This window comes from Dermacentor albipictus, chromosome 3 (genome assembly GCF_038994185.2).
Source record: "Dermacentor albipictus isolate Rhodes 1998 colony chromosome 3, USDA_Dalb.pri_finalv2, whole genome shotgun sequence".
NCBI lineage: Eukaryota > Metazoa > Arthropoda > Arachnida > Ixodida > Ixodidae > Dermacentor > Dermacentor albipictus.
In genome coordinates, this window is record NC_091823.1 from 99,474,151 (window position 1) to 99,488,941 (window position 14,791).

The 14,791-nt window shown below is 45.0% G+C and overlaps 1 protein-coding gene across 1 annotated transcript in view; it reads left to right on the forward strand.

Annotated features, from left to right (window-relative positions):
* LOC135901369 (acid-sensing ion channel 4-A-like) overlaps positions 1–14,749 on the forward strand; it is a 34,544-nt gene extending 19,795 nt beyond the window's left edge. Inside the window, exons 7-13 of the mRNA XM_065431130.2 lie at positions 3,409–3,513; positions 4,370–4,484; positions 4,828–4,921; positions 7,251–7,296; positions 12,391–12,422; positions 13,239–13,311; positions 14,138–14,749. Coding sequence (XP_065287202.2) covers positions 3,409–3,513; positions 4,370–4,484; positions 4,828–4,921; positions 7,251–7,296; positions 12,391–12,422; positions 13,239–13,311; positions 14,138–14,296 — 624 coding nt within the window. The 3' untranslated portion in view covers positions 14,297–14,749. The remainder of the gene's footprint in view (positions 1–3,408; positions 3,514–4,369; positions 4,485–4,827; positions 4,922–7,250; positions 7,297–12,390; positions 12,423–13,238; positions 13,312–14,137) is intronic.
* Positions 14,750–14,791: the final 42 nt, after the last annotated feature.

A 14,791-nucleotide genomic window follows, 5' to 3' on the forward strand; every position in this document is an offset into this window, starting at 1 on the left:
GACAGATCCGCCTGCAGCGTCTGCTATGCGACTGTTCGAATAGAAACAAAATGATAATCAGAGAACCTCCTTGGAATTTACCACTGCCATACTTCCATGCATGCCTTGTTTTCAAATAGGAATTAAAAGAGAGAAAAGAACTTTAGTGGTGCGAAGTCGCACCGGGATGCTCCCCGCTGGGAGGCCGCGTACGCGGGAGGAGACCTCAGTCCAGGACCCCATGAGCCGTAGCCGCCCGGTGCGCTTTCATGACCAGATCCAGCTGGCACCTGTAGTCTACGCTGTGCAGCAAAGCTTCACATGGTTGTGCGTTCGGTGTGTGTGTGTGTTACAAGGTATTGATTTTGTTAATTGGCATGCCCATATGGTAGGGTAAAACACGTCCAGTGCGTTGCAATCAGGATCCGAATGTATGGATGTTGTGTGAGATACATCGCATGATATAGCTTGCCATCTGGAAAGATGTTTGTTTATAATTGCTACACGACACTGGCTACGACGCTGACTCGTCGCGCGTGAGTGGTGCATAGGGCGCGGAGAATATCTGTACTTTGAAGTCTGAAGTGTTTCAGGACGGCATGAAACCGTTTTGGGGTGGGTTTTAGTATTTCCCCTTCCCTATCGTCTCGCTCAGAGGCTCGGTGTACGTACACTCCAGCTGGGCCTTCAGATTCCGCAACGAGAGATTCGTGACCGGGGGTCCAGGTGATCTTGGCTGTTTTGTCAGGGTAGACCATCGTAGGATAGAAAGCGCTCCCTGTCAGATTCTACCTTTAACGTAATTTCTGCGAGGTGCTTGTGAATCGGTGAGCAGGACGACCTGATCTCTGCCACGGTTTGTACCAATGGCCAACGCAATGACAGCCTTTTCGACACCGGTAGTGCCTGTAGCAAAACTGTTGCCGCGGCAACTTTCCGCTGCCGGAGGTTTTGGGTTTGCAGCGCTGGCGGTGCGAACGACCCTGTCTGGATACTTGGCTAAGTCCGTGAACCTCGAGTCGGAAGAGCTGGCGTGCTTTTTCCGCAGGGATTTCGCTCATGCTTTGGCGTTCCCTTTGGTGGACGGTATGCATGTTTCTTGGAATGGGTATCACATTGATGCATTCACGGATACTCAGCACAACGCGCTCCTGCTGTGCTCCCGTGTTGCCTGGAGTAGGACAGTCAAACCATCGCAAGATGTACTGGCCAGGTTCAGCGAACGTGATTTTTTTTTCCTTTTGCGTCGCGAAGTGCATCTGTATTACCTCTTCTATGGTGTTCTGCATTCCGAGCTCTTCTAATCGTTTTGTTGAGGTTCTCCATGGGAGTCCTATTGCTTGCTTGTATGCTTTTCGGGTGGATACGTTAAGATTGCATGTCTCGCTGCACGTGAGGGTGAGATATGGTGCGCAGTAAGTGAGCCTGCCGAGGGCTTGGATTGTGCTTATCACGTCCACCTGTCCATGCCACCTGTTGGTAATGCAGGGGATGAGGTGCCAGATTTGTGTTATCAATCTGCTTAATTGCTGCAAACTTGTGGCACTCCCTCTGTCATTCTTTATGAGGCCACGCAGCACTATTCTTCAATATGCGTTTGCGTGTCCCCGAGATTCTAGAGAACGTAGGCGGTACACAAATTCACACCGAAGGACAATGCTACCTGGCCAACTTTGAAATATTGGTAAACTTTTATGAAAGTGCCACGAACAAAGACATCAGTGCTTCGGTCAATGATGCTACAACTGTGTGTTTTAACATTGAAGGCGAAAAGTGTATGATTATGTAAAGCATTTTTTTTCTATTTAACTAGATGGAAGGTATTTTGAAATAATATCATTTAAACATTTCGTAACAGCATTCATGCTTAGCTCTATTGTGGTAAGAGCCACCAAACACGCGTTTATCTTTCTTTTTCTCTCTCTCTCTCTCTCTAGGAAATATTGCGGCCATAGGTGCCATGGCATCCTCCTTTTGCAGCTAAGCAATTGGTGTAACAAAATAGAGGCGCTTCGAAAAGGTTATGTGTGTTTTCACGGTACCCTGAAAAAAACATTACGGCAGAAACTCCACTGAAGTTGTCTAATGTTGAAGGTGAATTCCAATGGCGGAGTCGCAGCAGCCGACGGACTCCGCGAGCGAGCACGCGACTCTGGCGCAGAGCGACGCCTCCAAATCCACGAGTGGAACACAACCTGCGCCGCCGGAGCAAGGCGGAAACGGAACTTGTATCGCCGAGTTACCCAGGATACCTTGCGTGTTGTCACTTCCTTCCGCTGTTTGCTCCCACCACCGGTCACTTGTCTCTTCAGCGCCGTTCACCTGTCGTTTTCTTTAAAGTGCGGAATGGATATCTCGCCAAGCGTGCAGCAGCTTTTGCTTCCTCGCGAGTCGTGACCGGTGGCGCCTCCCAGCAGACAAACGTGGTAAAGGAAATACGTCACGCAGAGTTCCGGTCCACTCCGCCGATTTTGGCGGAGCATCTTTTTCTGCTCCACAGAGTGACTCCCGCTCTGAATCCACTCCGACTCTCTCATTGGAACACCTTACTCCCGCTCTCACTCCGTCATTGGAACAAACTTGCTCCGAAACTAGCAGAAAAACTTGCTCCGACTCCGCCATTGGAATTCAACATAAGTACGTGTAAGTAGTGTGCCACTTGCTCATCTCCACGCAGCCCGGTGTCGTTATCAATCTTATCAAACTTAATCCGACAGTATAAACCTTTATCGACCCTTGTCAGTGGTTATCAAGCTTACCGGACTCGATCCGACGTTTATCAACCCTTATCTGTCCTTATCAACCTTATCGCACATGATCCAGCCCTTATCAACTCTTATTGGTCCTTCTCAACACTATCCGACTTGATCGGACCCTTATCAACCCTTATCGGTCCTTATCAGCTTTATCAGAATTGTTCCGACCATTATAAGCCCTTATCGCTTTTTAGCACATTATCCATCAACGTCGAACCATTATCAACCATGATGAGACTCTATAACCCCCTATCACCCCATATCATCCTTATCAACCCATTGACCGCTTAGTTGCCTGTGTTGCGCGACGCGAAGCTAGTGCACATGTAAAGCATCAGCGTGTTAAGTGCAGCGTGAGGGCAATGTTCCAATGGGTCAATAATATAGCACGAAGTTTTAATTTGTGCGATTTAATTACAGACAACTGAAATTCTTCAGGGAGCAGCTCAAAGAAAAAAAGCTTTGTTGGAAATCAGGTTGGGATTCTCCAAAATTCACACAAATCTGCTGCGTTTTTTGGTTGTGCGTATTTTATTTTATGGCGACAGCGATTTTCTGAGAGCATCTTGCCATTCGTTGGAGGTAAGAGGTGCAAAATTCGCAGAAAAAAATAATGAAGCGTCCTTCTGTCGTACTCATGGCACAAGCTTGGTGATTTTTTTTTCTCTCTCAGACCAAACGGTTGTCGCTTCCCGAGCCTTACGAGCACCCCTGCCAAAGTGACTGGCCACCACATCTGGAAAAGCTGATCGTGAATGACTCCACCTATACGAAAGAGGTTTGCTGTGCACATTATATCAGCATTAGGAAACAACCCCGAAAGAAGCAAGCTAACTGCTAATGAAGAGCCACTCTTTCTCCCCCAACCTCTGTCACTGGCTTCATCATTTTCAGCGCACATTACAGATAACATGGACTGAATTCACAGTTCTTCTCCCGTTGCTGTGTTTGCGATTGGCCGGCCGTTTTCGCTAATATGTGCGACATAATGATTGCTGGCATCAGTTCTTACGAGCAGTTCTACTTACTTGCGAATACTAGCCATGGGCATTAGGCATGCAATTAGAAGACACATGCCGGTCATTACAGCCCTGGCTTGTAAACACGTAACCACGTCTCTATTAGCATCGTATTTTAAGTAACTTAAAAACTCCTTGTTCTATTTAAAAATTAAGGTCTCAGGTTCTCAGTCGGAGCGGAAACGCGAGTGGCGGAGTGAATGAATAGGGAGTTTTAGTGTTGGGGACGCAAGCGGCTTGCGTACGCAAGAACTAGGGGCGACGCTACTGCGCATGCGCAGACCATGACGTAGGGGTCTGCGCATGCGCAGTAGCGTGGCCCCTAGCTCTTGCGTACGCAAGCCGGTTGCGTCCCCTAAACTAAAACTCTCTAATGAATGAATGTGCGTGCGTGCGTGCGTGCGTGCGTGCGTGCGTGCGCGTGCGTGTGTGTGTGTGCGTGTGTGTGTGTGTGTGTGCGCCTGTGCGTGTGCGTGTGTGTGTGTGTGTGTGTGTGTGTGTGTGTTCGAGCGATCGAACGACCGCAAGCAAAATACAGTATCGATAAAGTACAGTACCAGCTCACTAAACCACTACATAATTTGATATTTCTGTATTTCTCATCATCAATTTCAGGACTGCCTCAGTATATGCCTGCAAAGCATGCTCCGGGAACGTTGCAAGTGCGAGTCAACCGACACCACAAACATTTATCAGTCACCAGATGGATATGCATATCCAATCTGCGAATGTAAGAAAGCATTTCGTTCCAAAAATGAGTATCATGCTTGTGTTTGGCATTGCTATGCATGCGCACCGTGGTGGCCTTTTTTTACTTTCTTTGATTACTTTATTTTTCTATATTGCAGCTAACAGCGTAAATCCATAGAGCATACATATTTCGGCCAAAGTGAAATTTATTCGTATTGGAGGGACTTCGTTCTTGTTTCGTCATTACACTTCTAATGTCGATCATACCAGATAAGCTGCAGTGCGCAGGTAGCTTGCTGAGATAAGTAAATTGGTCAAGTGTACAATTGCACAGAATCTAACGGGCTGGTTTCTTCATCTTGTTTATGTTGTCTATTCACAAGCCGACTATGAGAACGGCGCCTGCGTGGCGAGCACACGGGCCATCATGGACCTTTCAACGACTGAAACTTCATGCAAATGTCATCCGACTTGCACGTACGACTCTCCTATTTGCATCTTCCCTGTCTCCTGCGATCTGACTTGTGTTCTCGCAAATCAAACTAAAGAGCAACAATAACCATCTGCACAAAGCTGGAGATGATAGCTGAGCTGTGTGCTAGCTGCTAACGTATGCGTCAATGCTTGAGATTTGCGGGAGAGGCAGTAAACACTCTCGAATTGCCTCAATCAGAAAGTGCACAAACGAATGCATCGATCTCCGAAGCGACGTTGCGAATTCTCTTGCGCGATGCCTTATTGACTGTGGTCCGTGCAGGCGGCGACATATACAGGTGCCCCATCTGGATGCCGCATACATAACTACATCAATGTAGATTCACTTCAGGCCATCGGTCTCCTGTGCAATTTTTTTTTATCTCTAGACATATGTACCAGGTACTTCTACCCCATTGTCCTTTGATGAGCCCAATATACAAGAAATTGTGACTCACAGACACACTTTTTTTTTTGCCATTCACGCATTCGCCTGCAATTCACGCTGTAGCTCAAGCTGTCATCTCTAGTTTTGCGCAGATGGTCACTGTCACTTTTTGTGCAGTTATACATGGTATCATGGCAGTGATGCGAATTTCATGACCAAATAGCAGACTATACCATGTCCACGAAATGAAACACCGCGTGACTGTTGATCGACGCCTCCAAGCCGACGCTTGTCGACGTCGCCGTGCGGTATTATTCGGCTCCATCTCGTCGACATGCCATTAACACCGTGATCGACGAATATTTCTTGCGCGCACGTCTTGTGCCAAGTTAGAAAACTGATATGATAGCCCCTCTGTTGCAGTCAGTTAGTCAGTGTTTACGCATATGGACTCTACAAATCATTGACGAGTTGTGATAGTCACTCACGTAATTAGTACAGTGGCCAAAGCATCCGATTGTTTTACAAGCAAGCCAAGGAAGCACAATTAAATGCAGCAGCGACACAGTCGCTGCTGCAGTATTCTATCGCTATAAAATAGACGCATCAGTGGGTAACGCGGCAGTACAAACACAGCTTTAGTGAAACAACTGGTGATTAGTTAATTTTCACTGACGATGCCAAAAAAAGTGTGCTCCTAATTCCATTCTATAACATCCAGAATATTTTATGCTTATTATTACGTTTGGAATTAGTGAGCCTGACAGTTTTTGGGCAGTGTAAAAGGTAATTGAAAGAGCTCATAGTAATTCGTTATCCTAGCACGAATTCCAATTCGGGCATACGAGATACAGGCGTTTTGAAGCAGTTGCGATACTGTTATTTTATGGCTGAACAGCACATGAGCTTGCGGAGCTATTCAAACAACAGTAAGTTTTACGTAAGTGCTGGACGGCTTGTTTTGCTGGTGAAACTTTTGGCAATGAATAGGTTAATCGATCGGACGTATAATGATCTTATTGTGATGCAAAATACTTTAGGCGATTTGTATTACAGGAAGTAAGGCTGAAGCATAAGTTCGGCCGAAGAAATAGATAGCGTAAATTCCCTGGAAATAAGCTCAGCAGTGATGTAGCGTCTAAGGGTAAAATACGCTATAGTTCGCGGACTCTTATTGACATGACCTCTTGTATGTCTGGGAAGGTTAGATATGTGCACTGGTGCCACATTCGGTTACTGTCTGTTAGATTAAGATGTTCGCCGATATAGGTGCTGAGTAAAGGTCAGTTGGTTCGACGATCAATTTTCCTCTTGAAATGAAAGAGCGTGTTCTTAGTGAAAAATATAAAGCGATTGCTACTGTATCTGTTTGGGGCTAATGTGCGCCTGTTCTCTCTTTTATATCGCTATGTATTCATTGTATATATATTTTCATATCAAATAATAATTATAATATACTGTTTTTATAAGGCAACAAGGAATCCCGTGTGATTGTTCTCTTGGCTATATCATGCAAGTGTGGCTTTTGCAGTGTGTATGCAAGTATTTTACGTTTGAAAAACCTATTTTGATGCTCATGACACTGTTTAGTGCTGAAGCAATTAACGTCGAAGCCGTTAGAGTCATGCTCAGGATGAAAATGCATCGATAGTTGGCCGTTATAGTGATATGCAGTCACGTGTTGTTATTTTGAGTGTTTGTTTTGTGTTTCAGCCGTCGCTAACCACGTCCAAGCACCATCCTGAGTGATATTTGAACTTTGATTCAATTACAATAAGATTCAATCGAATTTAGTAGAAAGTGACCATTAAACTAAAAGCTATGATCTCGTCGAAAATGGTAGCCTGCTACTGTCCTTTCTTTTTCATTTCTTTTTAAATACCCATATCTCTGCAGACGGGTTTCTTCCTTTCTGTAAATTTTCCCCATCTCATATTTCTCCAGGGACAGAGAGTACTACAAAGAGATATCGAAGGACACACTTGCCAACGTAAGTAGCACTCAGTCGTGCTTTCCGCTTCTGAATTCACATTTGCGTTATGAACTGGCCCCGGTGCCTGCCTTGCGGGTGCCTTAATCTCCACACGGCGCTCCTCTAGTACCTCTTGTTTACTTCAAACCCAAGGACACTTCACAACATAGCTTTCCAGGCATTCCTAGATTTCGTGGAGGGCACAGACCTTTCCGTCCGAGTGTAGGTCTACACGGGCCTTAGACCCACACTGAAAGGCGGTGCTGGATAAATGTTCACTCACTTCGTCCATGTTCTCATTTAGCCATCAAACCGCTCATGCGATGTACTCTCTCCCATTCAACTCTCCATATTTAACCTGTACGTTTTCTGCACTGTCCTATTGAGGCTATGAAAAAGCCCGGAAGGAACCAGGGGCCAAATTTAGAAACATTTTCGTTCGTAAATGCTATCTGTCATTTGACGGCCGCCTTCTATAACATAATGTACTGCATCACGAGGGGCTGGTGTGTTCTCTTATTTCTAGCGTAACATTTCTGGCGTAAGAACGTTTTGTGAACTCTGGCTCGGAAACACATCTTTGGCGGAATGCCGCTCCAAGTTTATGTCTGTAATATTAGCAGGGGGAGGCTGCGGGCCTAGGCAAACAAATAATGGTCACCCGAACGGCCCTTTTTATTTTTCGTCTTTCTTAAGTTTAACCACATTGATGCATGCCTAGCGCATTGCATATCCTCAAGGGCGTCGAGCGCCGTGGCATCTTGGTGCCTGGGAAATCTGCTCCGTTGGAGTTTGCAAGGTCTCACACACGCCTGCTGGGTCGCTCGAGTCTATTGATTGTAACAAAGAGAAGCGGCACTTGATATCGGCGTTTGCGTAGCGGGCGCGTGAGAGGAAGAAGTAAACAAGCGTCCTGGTGGATGACCGGCTGTCGGTTTCTTTACGGTGGTGCTGTCTACAAACAACCATTCATAAGGCGAAACATCCTTAAGTGCAGTCCTCGTGAGTCTTCGCAGTTCCGGTTGCCTCCGGCCAGGGAACTCTGTCCAAGATTTTTATTTATTTATTTATTTATTTATTTATTTATTTATTTATTTATTTATTTATTTATTTATTTATTTATTTATTTATTTATTTATTTATTTATTTATCACACACTAAGGGCCAAAGACATTAGAGAGGGGAGCAGGTTACATGTGAAACAAAATATATATGTACCTAACAAAGAAACGAACAAGCATATAAAATTCTAATTAAAAAATGTTAGCTAAGGCGTTCTTAAACAGGTGGTTATTTGTGATGGAAGTTACATGCTGAGGAAGGCGATTCCATTCCTCTGTTGTCAGTGGTAAGAAATACTGATAAAGAATAGGTCAGTTTTGCAGAAAGAAATTTGAACTTTTTTGCGCGGGATCTAAGCGAGATGAAACATACTGATGAGGCGACATAAGCTCACTGCGGAGCTGAGTATGATGAAATGTGGCGTGAAAGAGGCTCAAACGAAATAACTTACGACGGTTTGCGAGGAATGATAGGTCGAGACTTGATTTCATCTCAGATATGCTTGCTGTTCTGTCGTACTTAGAAATAATGAAAAGCGTAGAGTTATATTGAACCATTTCTAGTGGACGAATAAAAGTTTTCGAGGCTTGGATCCCAGACGGAGGCAGCATATTCTAGTTTCGAGCGAATGAGCGTTTTGTGAAGGAGGAATTTTATGGATGGAGGTAAATGCGCGAAGTTATGATGGAGGTAGCCCACAATTTGATATTGCTAATCGTATACGACATGTGGTCTGCCCAAGAGCAGCTCGATGTAATGTGAAGAGCGGCTCAATGTAATGTGAATACCAAGGTGTTTGTACGTGAACACAGTCTCCAAAGAAGTATCAGCGATATGGTAAATGGACGAAGTAGATGATCTTGTAGATATACGCACACATTTGCATTTCCTTATGTTCCATCATATATGTGTGTTGCACCATTGGTCAATAGCATGAATGTCAGAGTGAAGGGTGCCAGTATCATCAATGCAAGTTATTTCTCGATAGAGAACACAATCATCAAGAAATCTGTTAATGTACGAGGGAATGCACGAAGGTAATTTATTAATTTAAATAAGAAATAATAAATGGCCTAGTGCCGTCTCTTGAATGATTCCAGATCAAACAGAAGTTGTCTCTGAATTTACGTTATTAACAGACACAAACTGGAAATAGTTAGTAAGGAAGATTTCTAGCCAATAGAACAGTTTAGAGTCTATGTTAAGCTGGCGTAGTTTGTAGTTAATGAGAGCAGCATTCCGGGCAAGTTGGTAATCCATTGCTTAAATGATATTGCGCGACATAAAAAACGACACGGACGTGAAAGAAGACGACACACCAAGCGCAAACTTTCAACTAAGTTTATTGTGCCACTGCGTCTTTTTTATACATGGCAGGCAACGTAGATCGCGCATGCGCTTACAAGGAAATGAAGTGCGAAATCATGTAACATGGTTACGTGTCGTGTGATGCCGCGTCCAAGTAACGTAATTCTTTTTCTGTGAGAGCCAGAGACGGGAAGCTGACACACGCATCACCCAATTTTGCGATCATCTGCGCTTCAGATATCTCACGGATGAGCTGCGTACTGCCACGGGAAACAATCGTACATTGATCCTCAAGAGGTTTGCACCCATGATCGCGACAGTGGATCGCCAAGAAACCGCCAGAGCCGTTTTTAACGTTGTTGCTGTGCTCACGGAGCCGATCATTGAGGCAACGCCCAGTTTGTCCTATATATTTCTTCTCACATGAAAGCGGAAGGTTGTACACCACCCGGTGTACACACTAGACAAACTTTTTTCGGTGATGCTTTCTGCACTTATCGGAAGGGACGGCATTTGGATCCGTCAGCCTGCAAAGCCTGCCGAGCTTGTCGGGAGCAGAAAAAACAACTCTTACATTCGCTCTTTGGGCAATCTTTTTCAAGTTGTGGGATATCCCGTGCATGTAAGGTATGACACTAACTTTAGGGCGTGTGCCAGGAGGGGCATCGGCAACTGACTTCTGCGTACTGGATCGCGCTTCTCTTCAGATGCGTTCCGCGACAGACACATAGGATATCCAGCCAAGGACAACCGTAAAGTTTGCGCTTCTAAGCTTACGTCCACAACATGGCAGCAAGACTTGCTAAGGGCATTCTTGAAGCACAAACTGACAATGGCCCGCTTAACAAGCTTAGAATATGCGGACGTATACGGCAGAAGTGGTTTGTGGGCTCGCAGCTCATACGACCAACACGTGTGGCTGTCCTGAAAATTCAAGCGAAGATCAAGAAAACGAAGAGACCTATCTACCGGCATCTCATGAGTAGTTTGAAGGGGGGCTAAGCACTTCTGGTTCGGGTGGTGTACAACCTTCCGCTTTCATGTGGGAAGAAATATATAGGACAAACTGGGCGTTGCCTCAATGATCGGCTCCGTGAGCACAGCAACAACGTTAAAAACGGCTCTGGCGGTTTCTTGGCGATCCACTGTCGCGATCATGGGTGCAAACCTCTTGAGGATCAATGTACGATTGTTTCCCGTGGCAGTACGCAGCTCATCCGTGAGATATCTGAAGCGCAGATGATCGCAAAATTGGGTGATGCGTGTGTCAGCTTCCCGTCTCTGGCTCTCACAGAAAAAGAATTACGTTACTTGGACGCGGCATCACACGACACGTAACCATGTTACATGATTTCGCACTTCATTTCCTTGTAAGCGCATGCGCGATCTACGTTTCCTGCCATGTATAAAAAAGACGCAGTGGCACAATAAACTTAGTTGAAAGTTTGCGCTTGGTGTGTCGTCTTCTTTCACGTCCGTGTCGTTTTTTATGTCGCGCAATATCATTTAAGCAGTAGTTTGTAGAGAAGCAGTTTATGGTATACCTTGTCAAACGCTTTAGAAGAGTTTAGAAAAATATTGTTATTTATAAAAGAACGATCTAGGATGACATGAAGTTTGTGAGCAAAATATATTAGTTCGGTTTCACTAGAATATATTTGGGAAAATCTATGTTGTAATGGCGAAAAAATGAATTTGATTCGAGTAAGTTGGCAAGTGTGAACACAGAATATACTCGAATATTTTGCAAGGAATTCTTGTGAAAGAAATGGGCAAATAATTTAATGGTGACTGCTGGTTACTTGACTTAAAAAGGAAAAGAACATTCGCGGTATTCCATAAAACCGGGAGAGATCTCGTGTCAAATGATTGCTGAAATAGCTTAGTTAAAATAATTGATGAATGCATATTTTTTTTCTTTCAGAAACTTTATGTTAACTTCGTCCCAGCCAGGTGAAGACGAAAGTTTTAATTTATTATTTACATTTTCGACGCCGCTAGAATTAATAATTATAAGAAACATAATGGTGTAGTCGGAGTATGAAAATTCTGGCAGTGAGACATTTGGTCGTCTGAAAAGTTGCGTGAAAAAACGGTATTGAGCACGAATGTGTTTTTTTTTTCTTTTTTCACGAGAGATGGCAGCACCAGATTTGTCGATAAGGGCTAGATTTAGTTTTAAACTAGTTTTGAACAAAACCCCCCGGCAAGTCACTGTTCTTGTTTTCCAGATTGATCGCATCGGCTCGGCGCTTTCATGACTAACGTCTCCGTCGATATGTCTACACAGCGCAACAGTGTTCTAAGCATAGGACACAATGGAGGCGCTTATATCTAAAGTATATAGTTCTCGCGATTTCACAAAAAAAGCTTAGTTGAAGTCAGCGCCTGTGTTGTGTCCTATCTGCTGTACTCGTCTTTTGCGTTGTGGAGACATGTCGATATTGAATCTCCAACTCGTCCAAGCTTCCACTTTATCAACCTCACTGTCTCATGGAAAATGTATCCAACTCTCTTGGTTGTTGTTGGTGGTGTTGTCGTCATCGTCGTCGTCGTTGTTGTCGTTGTTGTTGTTGTTGTTGTTGTTGTTGTTGTTGTTGTTGTTTTAAATGACACTCAACGATCATAGGGCGTAAAAGCCTTGATATTTCGTCTATTTATTCACGGCTGCAACTTTCGCATTTCTCATAATAGCCCCATAACTTTCGCCCTACTCTTCTTTATTTGTATCTCTATTTTCAGTTCATGGACAAGCACGAAGACTTGCGCAAGAGGTGAGATAAACGATTTCTTTGCTGTCTGTTTTAGAAGTATCCGTAAGACAGCGACAGTGCATCTGCTGTTCTATTAGCAATATCCGCAATATTTGTTTAATTTAATATGTTAAGAAATCGACTTGCCATCCCGACCCTGAGAAAGTGGCTTTCCGGGGAAGCTGTTGCAAAACCACTACTACATCTGCTGAAGGGGGGGGGGGGGGAGAAGGGGGGAGGAGGCATACAATGCTTTATTGATGGTTCAAATGCTTGTTTTCAGCTTGTTGTTTATTGAAACATATGCTGTTCTATGTGTTGTATGGGTGGTTTCAATGAATATATGCATTTTTTATTCACTTTTCTGAGCGCTTGTAGCCTCTTAGTTTCGGGGGTGTGAGCCCTTGCATTTTTTGCTTGCTTACTGGGCTGTGAGTCATTGCTGCTGGCAATAGAAGCTTGTTTTAAGCTTGCTCTTTGTTCAAACGTTCGCTGTTCTGTACGTTGTATGCGTGGTTGCAATGAATGTTTGCACTGTTCGCCTCCCTTTGCTGAATGCCTGTAGCCTCTGCCTTACGAGGGGGATGAGCCATTACTGATGATGACAACTTTTTGTTCACGGGCGGACACGAAAAATTCTGACCACCAAAAGGCTAGCAGCTTCACTGTAAGCAATGTGAAGGTAGGATGGGACAAATAACATACAGTGAGCCTGTTTCTACTGTGCTTCTCTCAGCAGCATTGATGCTCGCCGTGTACGTATTCGCGCTGTTATCACCACGGAATCAGGTATCTATATCTGCTCGCATACTCACAGCCTCGTACTTTCCGTTTCAGGCTTCTGGCCAAGGTTACTGTGTACTACCACACCCTTACGTCTGAGAACGCCTTCGCGGTTCCCCTGTATGACGTACGTATACCTTTGAAGCACTCGCGGAAGTCACTCGTAGTAAAGTGGCGGTGGTGTAGGGCTAACAAAGATATATGACTGAAAATCTCAGCCCGCTCACGCTACTTACCATAACAACCACGAATGTACGCAATATACTATGACTGCACCGCTTCAATCTTGCTCTCCAGGCTACGGCGTTTTCATAGAACCGCCGCCATTTCTGGTCGGGTCGTCAGCGGTTTCTTGGGTTGTCTATTGCTATTATTAAGCAGCCTGACAACGTTCTGAAATGGCTTTCAGTGATCAGTATTAACGAGCGACTTCAAAATGCGGCATTTTGGGGTATAAAATACATTGGAGCAAAAAGTAGACGTGACAGTGTTCCTCGCCTCCAAGTAACACTTGGGAAGGGTGCGCAACACATTCACAATCTCAGATGAAGCCGAAATTTTGAACCGCTGTGTGAACGCAATATACGTGGCTACCATATGGAGCGTACATAGGGCGTATTTTCGACTGGCGTCGCCCAGCGCAGGTACGTTCATTTTACGCTGCGCGATGATCCCGCTGTGATACAGGCTTAAATGTGTTCCGCGCGATAGCCGCATGCTATAGCAGCGGATACCCCACTGTAGACGTTTCGAACGTGACAACAGCGTGGTTAAAGCGCGGCGTACGATGAACTCACCGAGGCCGGGCGACAGCCCGCCGAAAATACGCGGAAAGAGTCTTCCATGTGTCTGCTGCTTTGCTTTGTTCTTTTGTGGTTTGTTCCAAGCACAGGCTGCAGAAAGAGCGGTGACTATGGTGGCTCTTTGTGAGTCACCTTCTCCCCTATACACAGGGAAACAGCGTGCTCAACAATTTTGGACGCATCAATGGAATCTACCTCGGCGTGTCTTTCCTCGTACTGTTGCGCCTTCTGGACACTGTGGTCAGGGGGATCCACTTCCACAGGGACGGGACTTTCACCTGCTACGACGACCCGAACGATAACGCGTAGGTCACCGCAAGACATGGTGGAGGGAATGGAGCGGCATGAGAGCATGCAGGTCAGAGGCCCATTATAAGTAACGTCGCGTAAGAAAAATGTTTGTTACGTTTGGCTGAAAATCCGGTGCTTCACATATTTAAGAATACGGTGCTGGAGTTTAAGCCAGACGGCACCAGTCTTCGGCAGTCACTCCGACCTTATCCCGAGCATTTCTTAGTGTACTGCTAGGTCAAGCTACCGTCACACGTCACCACATGAACGACGAGCAACGTCACGTTGAAGCAAAGTAGAACCCAATTATAGCAAAGGTTCGGTTATTCTCTATTGTCGAGGGCCGTAGCGCCACACATAGTCGCAGTCTCATTGTCATTTTGCTTGCTGCCTTGTTGTCTATGTCGTTCCTTTTTTGCCACAAGTGTATAATAAACATTACGCCATCTAATAAAGCCTTCAATTGTGAAATATCGCTTGTATGATTTATTTAATCAGAATGCTCTGGCCCAG